The sequence below is a fragment of the Dermacentor silvarum genome, chromosome 1 (genome assembly GCF_013339745.2).
Source record: "Dermacentor silvarum isolate Dsil-2018 chromosome 1, BIME_Dsil_1.4, whole genome shotgun sequence".
Classification (NCBI taxonomy): domain Eukaryota; kingdom Metazoa; phylum Arthropoda; class Arachnida; order Ixodida; family Ixodidae; genus Dermacentor; species Dermacentor silvarum.
The window spans coordinates 41766939-41786184 of NC_051154.1; the positions used below are offsets into that span (position 1 = coordinate 41766939).

General features: G+C 42.3%; 1 protein-coding gene across 2 annotated transcripts in view; it reads right to left on the minus strand.

Moving 5' to 3' along the window:
* Positions 1–610: 610 nt before the first annotated feature.
* LOC119461567 (Kv channel-interacting protein 4) overlaps positions 611–19246 on the minus strand; it is a 499898-nt gene continuing 481262 nt past the window's right edge. For both annotated transcript variants that reach the window (XM_037722925.2, XM_049667069.1), the window contains 3 exons: positions 18968–19180; positions 5304–5366; positions 611–4000 (listed from right to left, as the gene is read on the minus strand). In XM_037722925.2, the coding sequence (XP_037578853.1) occupies positions 3953–4000; positions 5304–5366; positions 18968–19180 (324 nt within the window). In that variant the 3' untranslated portion in view covers positions 611–3952. The remainder of the gene's footprint in view (positions 4001–5303; positions 5367–18967; positions 19181–19246) is intronic.

Sequence of the window (19246 nt, forward strand, 5' to 3'; positions counted from 1 at the left end):
TTGAAAAAAAAAAGTAGAAAGCGGCTGGACAATATTTTGTCTGCGGGCAATACACACAACTTGACATATAGCGGGGAATAATCAGTTGCTCAGTGTTGCAAAGTTTATGACAGAATAAAGATTTGTGCAAGTATCTTCAAGATGGCAGCTTAATAAAATATAGAAAGGAACGCAGAAACACATGCACAAAAATGTACTGAACATTGACATTATCTCAAAAATTAGTATTTTTTTAATGCCATTGTACGTCTGTACACAAGATGAGACATCAAGTTTTGAAAACTTGGCAATGTGGTGACAGAATCAAACTGCAGTTTGTAGGCTGCTTTATACACCTCCATCGAATAATATATTGCAATACGATAGTGAATACTTGATGCTGTCCTCACTGCACCTGTCCTCACTGCACCTGATGCAGTGAGCACAGTGTCATTGAAATAAATGTTTTATCAACAAATGACACTGAGGAAAAAAGTAACCACTACCACATACCTTTTTGTTGGAGCTGCACACTTGGATGTCAGCTTGGGTGATGGGATGTGTCTTTGCAGGGGAAGAAATAACTACGCGTGTCACAAGAATATTTAAGTAAGGAAAGTTTACGACACAGTTGTTGCAGTCTGTTTGTTTTGTAGCTTTATCATATATACATTAGAATTTATTACAATTGAAATGTACCAAATACAAATGGCTGAAGTGCTGAAAGAAACACTGCTCCAGTTTTTGTGTTGTCACCAGACAGCACTTGGAAGAAAAATATCTCAACAGAGCATTTTATCACGTGGAACAAGAGACCCTTTTACACTTGTGAAAAGAAGAGGAAGAAAAAAAAAAAGCTACTGCATCACGCCAATTTGCTGCAAGTGATAAGAAACCAAAAGAACCTGCGCAATGTTTTAAACACCAAATAGTTAAACTAGGCAAATGGTATCAGCATCAAAAACAGGTCTGTACAGCCCTTCAGGTGAACCATGGCACAAGTCTCCTGCTAATAAAAGTCTGCACGAAAAAATAAGGACCATGTTCACCCAGCTTAAATTTAGGAAATACTGCATGGAATAGATGAAACATGGAAATAAACAAGTCTCCTACAGCCTAAAAATATTATAGTTCTAAAATTTAGCATTTATAGAAGAGAGAAACAGGGAGCAGCTTATATGCATCAACCTCTTTACGTAAAAATTGGCTAATGAAGAGTGGAGCACATACTCCTGATTGCCGACGAAACATGGGAAATGACATTCATACAGTAACAGCTGCACTATGACAAACATACTCCATGGCATGAGAAGTCTTCCAACAGTAGTGACACCTCTAGTTGCAGACCATATTCGCAGATGACCAACTTTTTCACAAGGCTGAAGAGGGAAACATTTGTAAACCTATCTACGCGCAAAACATAAACATGTCTTCACTGGAATCCAGTACTTCATGGGAGAAACATTGTTTGGCAGACAGTGGCATTTGCTTCTCTGAAACAAAGTCCTTGGCCCACTGTATGATTGCTCTGCTATGTATATATTTATATATATATATTTATATATTTATATATCAATGTGTGTACAAACAAGACCCATTCGAGCTTTCGAAACAATGTAACCACTATGTGTCAGCAAACAGCTGCTGGGTCATTTGTAATAACACACTTTCATTCTTATGCTGAGCCGGGCATAAAAGCTGCGTCAAAGCATATTTTAAAAGTCTAAAATGGAAGAAAAATAAATTAGAGTATTTGCAAGGTCATTTAAATGAAAAGGCTTGTCTGGCAAGGTTATGACAATGCACTTTGTCAAGCCAACCTTTCATCTGTCAGCAGTGTACTTCACACATGTTGGACATGGAAGATTCCCAAAAGGGGCACCTTGCTGCCCTTTGACCATCTTGGAGGAACCACTTGTGCTGACATGTCTACACGCACCAACCTGGCAAAGTATGCGCAAACAAAGTGAGATATGTAGAGTGTGCAGTGCTGCCCTGCCCAGTGGACAGCAGTCAAGAACACGCCTGTGATGCACATGCCCACCACTGATGGGCTTGCTCGGTTGAAATGGTACATCTATTCCACATCGACATCACCTCAGAGGGGCCCTTACGAAGGCAAGGGCGCGGAAGCATTAAGTACAGACCAGCGTTTTTATGGCCAGAAACAGTGAGTGAAACAATGAAAGTACCACCAGACAAACACACACACACAGCAGTGGCTAACAGAGTACAGGTGAACCTCACAAAAAAGAAGAAAAAAAAAGAAAGCATGGATGAAGTCAATAGAGTCTAATGCATATAACAAAGGCCAAAATATTATGGGCTGATTTTTTTCCAGCATTACTTGTGGCACATTTCAATCCACCAAGGTCAGAAATTAATCTGGGGCACACCTTATAATAATCGTCTGTAGTCTGTTGCAGCTCCTAGAAAAACAGATGCGAAGATACCTTGAGCGCCTTCCGCTGCTTGTGCCGTAGCAGGAGAGCAGTTATGTCTGTGCACAACAAAGTAAGTCTATGTAATAACACACCTAATAATGTGACTGCCTTATTGTGAAATAAAAAGCACGCCTTTACCACTTGTCCCACAAAAGAAGGAGAAGTGTACAAAAATGATGCAGTAGTGCATGCTCTACAAGAAAAAAATACAGCTGGCATTTATTTTGCTAGTTAAAACTGCCTTGATCAAACTTGGGCAGAGTCAATGCAATTCCAATATGTAAAATGCATGGAATGTACTTGAATAAAATTAAAATACTGCATGAACACAAATTTAAATTCACACTGATTCTAAGCACCGCCCCCCACACCTTCCTCTCTCAAAAAAATTATTGGAAAAGAAAGGTAAATTGCTGAACATGAGTATGTATGCTTCGTTCTTGACATCCTCCCCTAGCTTGAGGGTCCACAACTTGGAAAAGAGGGGTGCTTGAACTTGTGTTAATATAATTACTCTGGTTGCAATCATTCTTGCTATTCTTTAAAAGAGCTGCTAGTGACAATTATTTTTGATTAAGCATGGACGATAATAGCAATCATTATTAGTGGGTCCCCTACAAATGTGAGGCTTAGCTGCACCTGATGCTTGTGTTATCTGACAGTGATGCATTCCTGTAAGCTGATACCTGTTTGCCAGCCGAAAAGAAAATGGTATAGAAGCACAAGCAGCAGGTGACTGTAGAATGTGCAATGAATCAGGTACAAGGACTTGCTACCTTCTTTACCCAGGGGTGGATCTTTTCTTCCTACAGAATTTCATAGCCCAAATGGTGTTAACTCCGCTACATAGTAACTACAAGAAATATACCAGCCACCAGTATTCATTTCATGATTTCTGTGAGCAGTGTGGCCTGGTACGAAAGAATAAAACATCATTTGCGTGAACATTTCTAATCTAACCAAGCCACAAGAAAGCATAGAGGCATGCACAACTCAGAAGACAATTCCAAGATGCAATCAATAATACGACAGCAAAGAAAAGCAACAAGATAATGGCAAACAGCAACAGTTGACCGATCAAGATGTACAGATAACTTTTGCTGAGGAAGAATTTTGCCCCACCAAGCAAGGCTGGCTATATACCTGCCTGTTTGGCATGTTTATTCACAGTTCCAAAATTCGGGTGCCAATACCCTGGCAACATTAAAACTGAGATTGGCGCACACAGTCCCACACGCTTCGGACGTTCGGCAGCAAGTACTGGCCAGCCTCAGCTTGTCCTCGGGCACACAGCAGCCTGCTGCAAAGACCCACAATGGTAACTTGGCACTTAAGGAGGTACGAGTCGCGGGTCACTGATGCTGTTGCTGTCATGATGGAGTGCTGGCTTGAGACTGGGCACCGATGAGCAGGGCCACCAGGGCAGGGGCTGTACTTGCTGACCGCCTACAGCGTCCGCTCTCGTGCGCATCTTTCACTCGCCGTTGAACAAAGAATTCAGCTGCCCATATTTTTACACATTTGCAGCATCACAGAATAGTGTCCAATACGGACATGGACTTTGAAATGTTCTCATCCTGCAAAGAGAAGCATAAGAAAATTCTTTTTTAAGTTTTATGACGCTAAAGAAATGTTACCATATTTTGTCCTCATGCAGGTATAAAGCTAGCATAATGAACGTTTGTAACCAACAGTTGGCTCATTTAGTTTTAAGTGTCAAATGTTGGCCATCAAATGGAATCAGCATAGAGCTGGCAAGACAATGCCAGCTCTATGCTGGCATTGACAGGTGTGCCCATCCCCTCTCATTTTCGCTTGCAGACTATTCATGCATTCGGTCTGTATCCAGCATCAATCATTTGTTAGTGCTAGTATGTTTGAGGGCACTAATGTCGCTGCACGCAAGCGCCCAGTCACATGGTACTTTTCGAAAATCTCGCATACTTTCTTTGCAGCTCGGAAAAATTAAAACTACAGCAGCTATCTTCAAGGAAGAAATAACGATGGCATCAGAGCTTAAAGCGCGTACCTAGTGGCCCAAGCTATTAGACAACTTGGGCCACTGGGTCAAGGCAGAAGGCGCGACGACAACGACGACATGATGAGAGTAAGATCACGAAGCTGGAATGACGACAATGGAACGACCACGACAGTATCACGACCAGGAGCACACACCTAATGGCCCAAGCAGGGAGGCAACTTGGGCCATTGGGTTGGCATAAGAGGCTAGCTAGCTATGAAAGCTAGCTATGAAAGCCACATATGAAAGCCAGCTACCTTTTTCACCTTTGTGAAATAACAAAAAAAAAAAAAAAACACAAGTACAATGCATTCTACAAGACATGCAGTTCTTACTTTTATTCATGTCAATTGTAGAAATAACATGTGAAAAAAGGCACTAAACATTTGTAACCAGGAAACTCCACTTTCATAAGGGCATTTTCTGATTTACAGCAGCTCAGGCACCATTACATGCAATAGCAATTTATGTAATAAAGAAACAGTCAATCATGGCTAATCATGGAGTTCCCAATTACACAAGATACATTTTGTAAATTTGGGCCCTGGTCTGGAATGCCTTAAATAAAAAAAGGAATTCCAATTTCTTCCCTGTTATCGACTAACACCAACCCCTCTTTGCCCTTCCAAGATAATCTGAAACATATATATTGAAATATGAATAAATCTGAAGAGTCACTATTGAATAATATAATAGACTAACAATGCTTCCTTTTTCTTGTAGTGAATGATAGCTTCGATAAAATTACAACTGACCATTTCCATAGTGTAGTATAACACCACAAAGAAACGCAGCAACCTGAGCAGCAGATGAACACATCTACTAAAATGAGAACTGAAAAGCAAACAGCATGTGCTTACCTTTGTACAAGAATCCATAAATTCATCAATTGTGACAACGCCATCCTTATTGAGGTCGAGCTTCTGAAAAATTGAACATGTGAAGTCAAAGGTGAGACTCCCATGCCATGAAACATGGCAGAAGGAAACAGGATTATTTAATACTACCACATTTTACAGTGTCTGCAAAATATGACACTGATCAATGTTATACTTAACTGTGTCGAGAGTTTTACGGTAAAACCAGGGTCATAAAAGGGGAGCACACCTTGTGCATCTGCTGGTTTTTATCTGCATGCTTAATGCCTAAAATTTATTTCTAATTGGCGGGAGCAAACAAATGTCTAGAGAGTGTATACATGTAGTGGCACCACTTTTAGACATATAAATGTAGAAGGCTCCAAGAGGTTGTTGGAAACTTGTAAAGATTTTCTGATCAGCTTTGATGGCTTTTTTTATCAATCTTTATGCAATTAATCCACTTGTATATCTAAGCCTAAACAATGCTTTAAGAAAAAACCAGCAGCTGTGTGTAACAGCCCTCAATTGGTGGTTCTTATGCTGCCTGACATTAGATTCCCTTAAAGGGACCCTGCAATATTTTTTGAACATGGTAAATAAGTATACCCAGTCACTATAAAAGGCTGTCGAGAACAGCAGAGCCAAGTAGTAGTCCCATTTAGACAGCACAGAGCCTATAATTTGATTTGAAGGACTGCCTGCACTTTCTAGCAACATCTTTAAATCCACAGGAACTTTAGTGTTTATTGTGATGTTACACGAAAACACAATGAGAACTGAATAGTTGCTTTACTTTTTTTCATCAAATTTGGTTCTACATTGCCTGCATCCAAGCCCGCTTGCAGGACAGAAAGCTTGCGTGACCCTTTTGCTGACATTGCCTCCGATGGCTTTAATTTTTTTCTTATCCTCTGCCCTGCTTGAGTGAATTACAGAGGCGATGGTACAGCAAAAATTTTAACAGTGATCGTGTCGCTATGCTGCATACAATACACCAAAAACTTGAGTGATTAATTGTAACGCAACAGCTTTACAAATCCCCATGGCTCTTCCAACTGCACAAACACTTCCTTTAAAGGGTCTCTTTTTATGGGAATGTAGCTAAACAGGTATTATTTAGGCTATATTGCCAGAGGACACACTTTAAATTATAAATATGTCAGCCTTGCCCCTGTGTTGCCTTGGGATGTCAAACCCCTTAAATCATGATCGCTGCCTTTTTGAAGCAGGTTGTGTATGGTTAGCAGAAGTAAACCGGAATGTTCATGACTTAAGCTTCATTGGTAGATCATGTATAGAATTAGCAAGTGTGCCCATGTACGTGTGTGCTTCTAAATTGTTGAGAGTTGTCCTCCCTTCCTTGACCAGGAGTGACACTTCCTGCATCTGTGTGCATAGTTTTATCCATCTACTCAAGGTAACATGACTGTATTTGTTTGCAAAGCTCAAGCTCAACAAGTTCATCTCTTTTCAATACAGGTCGCAAGCATTGATCTGCCACAGAACTTCTTGCTGTGGTTTGCTTTGTACAAAATATTATAAACATTAAAAATGCTTATGGTCTGTGTATGAAAGTTTTGCAACTGATTACAGCATAGGAATGCAACCAAAGATTATGAGAGGACATTTATAAGGCATGAACAGTTGGAATGTGCACGCATTAGATATTTAAAAGCTGTAGTGCATCAATGGACACCACAATGAAATGGCCCTTAAAGATTTGCCTTCACTGACCCTTTTTGGTTAAAACTGATTTCCTGAAAAAAAAAAAAAAAACTTTTTCGGTTTATAGAACCGGGCTAAAGAAAGCTGAGCTTTAAAATCCTGCTACTTGGCAAGATGCAGCATTTTTTTCATCTCATTATTTACGCTGATTCACCGTAAGAGAAGTCCCCCCCATTGGTACTCGGGGCTGACCACAATTGTAGCCAGCTAAGCATTACTGTCATTTGTGAAATGAAAATTAAATTGTGTAGTGTTTTAACTGTGCTCATCGATTCATATTTGCCAAATTACTAAAAAAATTATAATGTATATATAACCACAATGAAATGGCACAACTGGCCTGGTCGCCTTCAATGTGGCGGGTAGAATGCCCATATTTCTTACTTTATAAAACCCATTTTTGGGCTAGTTGGTATCTGTTTTAATGCGATTCGCATTCTTGGGGTACTTCAAGCCAATTTCAGCGGCTGACTGTCTATCTATTTATGTCTCTAACCGCTTTCCCGCCAACCTGTGTCACGAGTAGTCCATGGTCGCGAGTGCACAGGGGTGCTGTGCTGGGTTAACAAGGTTCGGAATCAACTGTCGGACGAAACTTGGGTTACTGGGGTATGTGGCACTGTGTACCTGTGTGCCACTCTTCAATGAACCTCTTTGAAGCCAACTTGGGTAACTAGGTGTGTGCCACTGGGTATGCGATGCTCTACAATAACAAAAATGATCCCCAAGATTTCTACGGTGCTCGGTGGAATTGAACCTGTGCCACATGCATTTCTCATGGCAGCACCACTAGACGGCGCAGCACGTGCAGTAGGAAGCGTGAGAGAGGCGGCTGGCTGCATACAGGTTTCGGCGCTGGCAATACGTTGTGTCGCGACGTTGCTTCAATGCTAATTGCTTTATTGTCGACATTCATCGTGAGATGGTTTCTGCCGGACATTTTTCTAGACCAGGAATTGTGGCACAGCAACGAGGATATGGACATAGAAACAACGTGGTCAGCCAAACATTCTTATACGATTTTTATATACCGTTTATATCCAACTATAAGGTGACGATGCAGCTGGAGACTAAAGAAAAATAAAAGTATGTGCACTAACATAAGGCAACTCAGGAGATTGCCTGAAAGTCTAAATAATTTGGAGTTCGAAAAAAAAAAAAAAGACAGATTTACCAGGAAAAAGAAGTGTCTTTATTCCGCAAGTGGCCAGGAAGGCTTGTGAATGTAATGCTGTACACACATATTTACATGCGACAACATCAGTATGTATTTTGGCTATTGTCATGCTGTTGCTAAGATCGGGGAAAGTATGGTCACATAGTTTGCACCAAATCAGCATCCCCTTGCAACTATAGAACAGAGGTACCCACTTTCTGCTAGCCAACTGACTCTGGGTTTGCAACTTTCATTCGGTGGAACTTTTCTCACATCATCACGGCCCATGTCAGGACAGACAGAGAGTGTGCGTGTAGCTGGCTGATGATTCTCAGTGACAAAAATTCATGACAGAAGACAGCAAAGTTGCCATAGATTGTGTCACTACTTATCATGGGACACCAAAGAGAACCACAAAATTTGTTTAGACTAATTAAGTATACTTTCAAAACAAATTTTTCTTAATTTTATGGTAATAGACTGATTATTAGAAGAGAAAATAAAGTTAGAGTTCCATTTTTTAAAATTTTGCACTGATACCCCAGCGCTGGTATGCCAGTGTGACATCACTGATTTTAAGGTATTTTATCATAATTGGGCCATCCTGATGCAATAAAAATTCTCGAAACTTAAGTCCAGCGTTTGGCCCCTTTAGAATACAACACAGTCCATCTTTAATGATAAATAATTAACTAGGCCCGAGCAGACATGATCAAAATCCATATGTCACAGCAATCTCTTCAAGGCAGCATCGCCACCAGTCTATCGTTTTGATTTTTTTTTTGCTTAGCGTTCTCTCATGGTAAGAGTGGCTTGTATGGTATTGGAGAAGCATAATTTACTAATGCAGCTCAACTCATTTTTCTCTTTAGTATCCCTTAAACCATTGGAGGTGCAAGACGCGCACAATGTACACGTAAATGAGCAGGCTCGCCAGCCCTAGCTTTGCAGCTTGGTTTGGCTTGTCTCTTTGGCTTGGCTGGCAGCTGCTTAACTGACAAGGTTATAAACTAGGCCAGGAGAGTAAGAATGTGCTGTTGGGCAAGTTGGTTTGACACAGTATTATTTTCTAGCACACATACATGACAACAGAACAGAGAGCGCTTGGTCTAGTCTCTTCTGTTGTCATGTCTTTACGGTGGAAAATATTACAATGCTAGAAGAGTGGCGTACTTCAGCTATTTCGGTTTCAAGGAGGTGCTGGCATTGTAGTAACTATTGACCCTTTTCGCGGAGCAGTTTGCTCTAGAGGAACGAGATGGCGCTTTCGGCCGTGCGCCATACGTTGCCTCAGCAAATGCGCACGAATACGAAACCATTACTGCTTCTGCCCTGCTACTGTACGATCAGCTGTCGAAAATGCAACTGGGTGTGCGCTAATGCACTGTGCCCAATTCATACTGCAAAATGTGTAACGATAAAGGGAAGACGTGTGCGGTAGTTTGCAGCAAAAATAGTGATTCACATATTAATGAATGGAATCAACCTGTGTCGCCGCTGCTACATAAGGGGTGCCTGTGTTGCCGCCCTTCGCGATGCACAGCTTTCCTCAAGGATAAAAAAAAATATAATTCATCCGCCTGCGCTGTATAGCTGACCTCCAAAGAAAGGAGTTCAACTCCGGAACGTCGGCACTTGGGAGTGAGTACCGCTCGTTACAAAATGAAGTGGTGCCACTTACTGGCATAGTAAGTTTCCCGCACGTTATCTACACACATCCACCCTTACTCGCACGAAAACTTACGCCCACCCTATCGCCAACGTGTGAGTGAATAGGCGCACACTTGAATCAACGTGCCGAAGCATGAGTGACGGCGACTACACCGACAAGACACAAATGTTGGAAGCTGAATGTTTCGTGACGCTCCACAGAGTAAGCAAGGGACTAGCGATAATACGTCTTTGCTACGAGCTACCACAAAGTACAGAACATTTAAACTCCAAGCTTCGTGCGCAGCAAGAACAAATTTATCGCAGCAGAGCACACCCGCGAGTGATTACGCTGAAAATAAACAATCAGATACAAGCCGCACCGAGGAACTTTACTAAGTGAGAAATATGACAAGCCGCTGGTTCAAAACGTTTGCCAAATAAAGAAGGCAAAGCACGCTGATCCCGATTTAATTCATAAGTGGAAAGTTTGGAGAGCTTGGAATACATTTCTAGCCACGCTTTTAGTACAAGCACCGCATACGTGGCTCGCGCCATTTGTACAAGGCGTAATGAGCTCTGAAAGCACTTACATGTCCTCTAAAGCTGTGGCCAAAGCTTCGTGTCATGCACACAGTCACCGTCTACGATATGCATCGAAACGGAGGTTTGCTGCGCCGCACCGGCGTCACGCGCTCGCATTGTAAACGCGGAGGCAACGGAGGCGGCTGAGGCAAGCGATGGACGCGTCACCACGTGATCAAACATGGGAGCGCCCACGGGAGCGCCGCGAAAAGGGTCAATAAAATCTCACTCTTTCTGTCCGTAACGATGCTCGAGTTTTCACATCGTCATGCAAGCATAGTCCAAAAGATCTAACGGTGTGCTTTAAGGTATATCTGAAATTTCATTCACCGTTAATATTAAATATATGGGCGCTAGTGGCGCCACTGCAATGGTGTTTGAATAATTGAGCATTTCTGTATATTCGAAGTCAGAAAAATAGGTTGGCCACTGCAACTGACTCCAACAGTTTAGTTCATTCTAATAGAACATAGAAAAAAAATTATAACATAATCCCATCGTGGTAAACATTACTTTCTGGCATGTTCCACAACTGCTTTCTACCAGCCATCGAGGCCGCCCTTTGTTCTCTTGAGGTGTCATTGATGACAGCGATCACACTCTTCATATTGGCGTGATGGCAAATACTTCCTCACCTGCTCAAGTTTATTAGTCGCTACAATTTGTGCTGCGATCTAAAAACTGGATCGCCAGAAACATAGCACTGCTGTCATATTAGAACAGTAACTGAACCTATCTGCCTTGCATATAAGGTGGTTGGTGACTTTGAAGCTAAGAATTTTAAGGGAAAAAAATGTCGCCCTGTATTAAAATAAATATGGTACATTTAAAGACTGGCTGTGCATAGTTGTTAATGTAGTGAGCGACAATTCGCTTTTGTATTATATTTTATTAAAATATGGATCACCCCAAGTTCTTACAATTCAAACGAAATTCTGTAGCGGCTAGGAGTTTGAATCAATGCAAGTCAACTGCAATTGCACAAAACACGTGCGACATTATTGTAATCTTCTTGTAGCATGAGTTCCACTTCCTTCTGTCCTGAAGCTTCTGTGTTTTTTATATCACACGCATAAATGCAAGAAAAATGTCCCCAACCTAGCCTCGCACAAATCTTGCACCAAACTCACCTGCTGCCATGTATCTTGTAAAATATGGCATTCAGCATCACATTTACCTTATCAGTACTGCATAAATGACTGCTGTCAAGTGTACACAAAGGCACAGCTAGAAACAGTCAACATGAGTGGACTCGTGTTGTCACCTGCCAGCAGAGCACCTTGCAGCTATGTGTATTACTTGTTTTGTTTGCACATAAGAAAAATGCTACATGCTACGCCAGTCTATTTGTCAATACTTACTGTTCATGCTGCCATACATAAAATATACAGTAACTGTAATAGTGAAAAAGACGGAGTAGTGTGGACAGGCTGCCCACAAGTAAGCAAGGGCAGGAGCAGACATTAAAGAGGATGATATTCATTGGCATGCCTGTCCATGTTGTTACTTGGTGAACTGCTAAATAATGTATTTTGGTGATGAGGATTCGTCTAATCCATGCAAGGTTCCTGGCAAATCCCCTGCTAGTTCAACACAATGAGTTTCCTAATGTTACAACCACGGCCTCGTTTCCTGCCTTCGCCTGGTCATCCTGCCGTTCCATGGGACCTGGGGAAGCAGGCCTTTGAGGTGCACATGGTGGCCTCCGGCACATCTCAGCTTTCGCCTGTTTGCCGCAAGGTGATTCTGCGCACCTGTCTCAGCATGGAGGGGCAGTGAATTTTGTCTACGCTGCAGCCAGTGCACTTGCAGTCAGGCGCTGCTACCATTACTACTTGCAGTGTTCATTCCGGCCCTTAAAGCGTAGATGATGCCACTTCGTTGTGCAATGCGTACAACACTGCAATTTCCCTGCTGTCCGCCCATTACAAATGCTCAATCAACATCACTGAGGCATTTCAGCGGTTAATTCGTCGTGCTCAACATACAGGCGAGACGGTCGAAGAATACATCAGTGCTCTATGAACACTTCGTGACTGCACCTATGGAAGCCTTACTGACGAAATCCTATGTGACCAGCCTGTCTTGAATACCACAAATCATCATTTACATGAGCAATTACTTTTCGAAGGCACTTCACTGACTCTCTCACAGGCTACCGCTATTGCAAGCCAGTACAAACAAGCCATGAGTCAAGCTAAAGGAATTTGCGAGGATGCCTCAGTTCATCATGTTAAAAAAGCGTGAAGCGCCCAACCGGATCATCAGAACTTACAGATGAACATGCACGTTGTGACAAGTGAAAATTGTACAAGCATCATATACAAGGTGTCACGAAACTTTGAGTGTGCCACCATGGCGGAGCAACTGATCATCTTGCAAATAGCACTGCATGCAAGGCGCTGGTCACAAATGTTGTCGATATGGCAAGATTAAGCACTTGGATATTGTGTGTAAGTCGTCAGCAAATACCGGCAAAGTGTGACAGGTTGACGACAACAATGACTCTAGTTCACAAATATATATTTTTTTAATTTGTCTTGTCAAGAGATGTAAAAAATGGCATTGAACCATTCGTCTTTGCAGAAGGTCAAGCTATCTCTTTCCATGTTGATACGGAATCATCTGTTACTATCTTGGCAGAAACACTATATCATCAGTTCTTCACAAACACTAGCCCTCTGAAATCTACCTTGGTACCACTATTCGACTACTCCAAGTCAAGAATAAGAGTTTACGGATGCTTCATCACGTCTGCTGTATTCCAAGACAGAAGTGCTTGCATTATTTATGTTGAAGCAATGAAAACATTGAAGGTACATCCCTTCAGTGACTCACATTGACAACTAGCACATCTCTACTGCCACCTTAGCTACATTCGGAGTATGAGCACTCTGTTCACCAAACAATTAGGGCTTGCCAAGGGATTCATTCATAAAGTCAAAGTTTGTATGTCCGTTCAGCCCGTTGTCAACAACCTCCGAAGTGTGCCGTTTACCATCGACGAGCAAGTGTCAATTGAATTAGAGAAACTTGAAGCACAAGATATCATTCAGCATGTTGACGCCACTGAGTCGGTTCCACAAATAGTTGTCATTTGGAAAAAGGATGGATCAATATGAATGTGTGCTAATTTGAGAGAAACCAACAAAGCCATAATTGTCGACAGCATTTCACTTCCACAGAAAGCTGCTGCATAGCTTAGCTGGTGCCAAGCAATTTTCCAAGCTGGATTTGACCTCTGCTTGCCACTAAATAGAATTCTGCCCAATATTTCCGATTTGACTACTTTCATTATGCATGACGGGCTTTGCCGGTTCAAGAGAGTCTGTTTCGGCTTGGGGTGACTGACTTTATCAGGGTGACGGAATAGTAGTTCTAGGTACACTTACTCGACGTTTGATGGATATAGTAGCACACGAATTCTACCCAAGAATCAGTTGCACTTTTCATAACTTTTTAGCGAGTACTTACAACAGCAACTACCCGCTATTATACAGTATAGACCACTTATAACGTAACTGCTTATAGTGCAGGACCGGATATAGTACGGTCTTTTCAAACTCCCGTTAATTTTCCCATAGCACTCCATGTATACGCATACCGCTTACAGTGCAGCCGTGTGAGACGAAATACCGGTTATAACGCAGCTTCCGCGGGAAAATCTCGCCGACAAGGGCGGCAGCGAGCACGCTTCTCAACAAGGTGCGTGCTGCGGGAGGGCGTATGCATTATTCAATGCAATTAAACTCTCGTTAATTCGGACTTATTTGGCCGCACATCGGTTAATTCGGACTACTTTCGGAGCTCGGTGCGTGAGGAGCGCTGCAAATGTGCGGCGCAAAAGAGCAAGAACGGCGCTAGCGTCCAACCGAAACGAAGCAGTGAAGTCCGCATCGCCACAGCCATCAGTTGAAATCGTACGTGAATGACAGCAACGCCGGAACGCTTCGAGCCTATTTGCGTCTTTAAAGCCTGTATTCTTGCGTTTACCGCCGCGCATAACACCGGGTTGGCCGCGGGCTTTCGTAACTGCGTAGTCGTCATCCACGATCGTGTCGACAGCGGCCGCGGTTTTCTCCGCAGCGGTTGCGGCGAACAGTAGTTTTGTTTTTACTCGGTGCAAAGCTGTCGAGCTTGAAGAGCACCGGCTACATCGCGATTATGTTTTCGCCAGCTGACTGGAGAAAACGTAATCGTGATGTGTGCATGATAGTACAAAGCGTGTCTACATGCTTGGTCTACATGTTTTGCATATGTACAGGGCTTGAAAATCGTTGTTTTGGTTATAGTGCGGTACCGCTTATAGTGCAGATATTCGCGACTCCGGCGACTTACGTTATAAGCGGTCTACACTGTAGTTCAGTGCTGTCAAAATAGCATTCAAGCTTCTTCTTTCATTCAAAGCCATAATGAGCAAAAAATATAACATTATTTTTGAATAACTTCACTGCCAGAGCCAGTTCCCTCCCTTCCTAACCAATTCTTAAAGGAACGCTTAAGGCAAATATTAAGTGAAGATGGACTGCTGAAATGCCATTCCAGAAACCTCGTAGTGCTTGTTTCATACCAAGACAAGACTTAGTTCTAGAGAAAAATGCGACTGAAGAGGCCGTATTTCTGTAGTGTAATTGAATTTGCCCGCCACGAGTAAGGCAGTGTGATGCTGCATACGTCATCACTGCATATGTCATCACTGCCCTTTACTGCCACTGGTGAGTAAAATGGCACCTAAGAGCCAGTGCTACGTTTTTTTTTGTTTTTTTGCGGTAAAACACGAAAACGCGGCCAGAAACCAAGCCCGGACAATGCCAAGTCAAAATGCAGCACCACATGGACGTGGTATTTTCTGTTGCTTGCAGTCAGTATGAGCTTTGCGAGCCAGCAAAACCAGCACGCATTATCGCTAAGGTAATCGGTAAGTCAGTAAAATCAGCAATTTGCTTCGTTATATAGAAATTCGATTTCTTATGCAAAGAAGTACAGTCGTCAATAGATTTTTCTTACACAGAAGGGGCAGCAAGATTTTTTTCATTATTGGGCAATCAGAAAAAGCAAATGTGAATGAGAAAAAAATTCATTTTGTTTAATTTGAGAGTCGGCGACGAAAGATGCGGTTTCAGGCTGTGTTGACGATATCTTCACATCAGTGGTACGAAGCGAAGCCAGCCATGCTCTTGCATCCACTCCCCCCCCCTGCGACTGATAGTGTCACCCGCAGTGGGACAACGCTATCATGAAAAACAGCGGAAGCGGGGTTTCATCTGCCTCTCGCTTCAATGTGTCTCCAAAATTCAAGATTATGCAATTTACAGTACTAAACACACGGGAAGACAGCGCACATGGTGTCACATGGTCTCGGCACGGCCACACTCGGCACATGCGGGAGATTGCCTCTAAAACAGAAAACAGGGCGCGCAGGCTGTGTATGTACTCCGCCGCGCTGACCGCCATGCGCAGCCACCGCAGCGCTAAAAAAGGAGATGCGCGTCAACCTGCCCCACCCCCCGCGAGCTCGCTTCCCTCCCCCCCTTTCCCCTTGCTCGAGCAGGAAGATGGCGCTCATCAGCTCAACAAGCCAGCATCCTTCTCGACTCACCCTTACACACTTTCAGTTGCACCCAAAGCACAAAGCGCGTGACAGGATCTTATCGCACATGAACTTTATATAGAACGTGACTCCACTTCGGCAGTTGCACAGTGTGTGATTTGAGAGGTGTGCTTGCAGGCAGCAGTTTGTAATTCAACCATTTCAACATCTGCGTCTGCGGAAGTTTCCATTTATTGTCTCGGTGTTCCTTCGCAGCAGCAGTGAAATTTCGTTATACTGAAATTGTGTATAAACACACTTCATTATATTGAAGTTATACATACATGGTGTTATATGGACCAGAAGTTATAAAAAGTTATATACTCTATTATATGAAGAATTTTATTATATTGAAGTTAATTAAATCAAGGTTTAATTGCACTAAAATTTCCTGGTAAAGTCGCAAATTGTGTCTTCATTTACCGCAACTTCTCCTTACTAAAGCTCTGTTCTCTATAATATTGACGCCTTAGACGTTTTCTAGCATTAATCTATTACTTAAGCTTGACTTAATACAGTAGAACCTCGTTGACATGATCCCGTTTCGTACGATTTCCCAGCGAAGTTCGTGATCGACAGCACAAAAAAATTACCCAATACAGTTACGCTTCTTTTTTAATGGTTAATACGTTCCCCGAAAACATGATTTTTCAGCACCAACGTTCAGTGCATCTCCAAACTGCGATTGTACAATACGTTTTCCAGCCCTTAGATCCCATGTAAACAAGAAAGGCGCGAGGCACGTGCAATCGAGAGCGGTTGGTGCCCGTCCTTGTCACGTGAAAATGCCGGTACGAACACGGCGTCCCCTTCCAGTGCCAGCGAATCTTGCGGGTCATCACACGTCGCCTTAACAGATATCCCCGCCAACTCTGTTGCGATAAGAATCTTCACCTATTTGTGTCACAGCATGCAGTGCTGTTGGAGGTGTACAGCAAGCAATTTTAATAGCCAATAACCCAAACACGCTGCGGCTGCCATTCCTGGCAGCCGCAAGTCAGGCGACGTGAGCGTCATGCTTCGCTCTGGCGGCATTGTATTCCTGCAGTACCCATCAGCTCGATTTCATTACAGTTTCCCATCGCCGTCGTTTATCGGATGGAAAAACAGCAAAGTGCATCTCAGGATGCTCGAGCCCCACCAGCTCGATGCCCGTCGGTGTCTTGTGTTGCAACGATTGGTGCATCCCTTTGCATTACGTAGATGTCAATTACAGTTGGGTCTGCAAAATGTTTTAGTGACTTTGGATCGTACATCTTCCCAAATAGTATGCTTCTTTCTCGCGCTTTTTTTACAAAATACGTGAATAAGGTTTTACTGTATTTGCACTTAGTGTCCTTTTAAAGTACCCTGCAATCATATGATGATGCCTGTTTCACTCAAATCTTGACTTAAAATTCTTAAAAAAAAAAGATTCCTTGCCATAGATTATCACTAATTCATGGAGGCTAAGCTGGCATAGTAAAAGATAAAATCACTATGTGTGTCAATGCAGACACCTAACCTTGAATACAGCATAATAGCTTGTGCCTAAGCTGTTGAAACCCTAACAAACAAAACCAAAAGACAGGGAACACAAGTGATATGTAAGCTTGCTATCAGTGAGAATAGCAAAAAAATGCTAATTCCCAAGTTATTGCCTGTAGTAATCTGCTTTCCTCGCTATCTATCAATGGAATGTGCTGCCAGTCGACACTGATCACAACGCATTTGTGAACTGTCTGAAGTGCTTTCTAAAATTATAAACTGCTGTGTATTAGTATTACTTTCACAATTTTTCATCATCTTCTGACAAACTGCAATTCCTTTTACAATATGAGATTACTCGCTGTTGTATGCACTTCCTTTTTTTTTTTTAATTTGTGTATGCTAAGAAGTTATGTTAGCCTGTTTAATTCATTGTTGGGTCCACCTGTGAAATGCCCATGGGGCTTTCAGGGTACTTGAATAAATAAATAAATATGCCAAAGTTTGTGGTCTCAGTAAAGAAGTGCTGAAAATTAGTTGACTCAATCTGCATTCTTTTTCCTTCATTTTGAGGATAACGATGGGCAAGAACAGCCACATTTGGTGCAGCAGACATCTCTTTATCAAAGCTACTCCAAATGCAAGAAAACTAAAAATGTGATGAAAACTCGGAGGGTAGTCTTCAATATGTACAGTGGTTGCCACTGAACATAGAGAAACACCAAGATCGACATTTCACGGCATTTAAACAAAAATCATTAGTGAAATTCACAGATTTCCTATGGCATAGAAAGGAAGGAATTGAACTCAGTACTGCTTATAAGCACTAATAACTGATATGGCTAAAACCCGAATGATAAATTAACTGCCTATCTAGTCACCAAATGTAAATATGAAGCTTTGAGAGCTTCCTCTGTGAAGAATACATGAAAAGAGTAGAGGCAGTCATGGTCCCTGTCACCACACATCTCTGATGCCAGAGCAGAACCACGACGACATGCACATAAAGGTGAATGAGTTTCCACTAATTTCTTATAAATTCAGCCAACCAGCTGTACATATGTGAGGAACTGTGATTGATAGTTTCGTAACTGTTCGTCCCTACAGCCTTGAACCAACATAACCAACGGCCATGGAAATGTGCGTGTGGCTATTGGCGGATCAACATTCTCAACAGTGAAAAAGAGCAAGATGCTCATGAGTCCCCAAGAGGTCTTCCTCAAGCACTGCTGAATTACACTGCAACAGTTGTTCTGATCCACACTTCACCATGTTTGTGAAGGTCGGCATAATGTTACTGTGTTTATGAATCTCAGTCTCCACTTGGCTTTAAATATTGAAATTTGTGGTCTTGAAGTCTTAAACAATGCACACAAACTTAAGACAATGATAGCTGGGCATGTGTTTCTAGTAATTGCTTTTTTTTGCACATGTTCAACAGCACTGCTTTCCGTTGCAAGCATGGTAGCAAGATGTCCAGCAGTGGTTTACCTGAAACACCCTTTCAACGTGTTCCCTTGTTGTGTTTTCTTCCACCATGGGTTCCACAGCCTTTCCCATGAGGTCGTAAACAGCCTTAACAATCCGAGCAAGCTCATCTTTGGTGATGTAGCCATCGCCATTGATGTCGTAGAGGTTGAATGTCCACCGGAGTTTCTCTTGGAGTGAACCCCGGGAAAGCACGGACAGTCCAATAACAAAGTCCTGTGAATGATAAAACAAAACAAAATAATTAATTATTTTTTCAAACATGCAGTATACAAAAGAAAA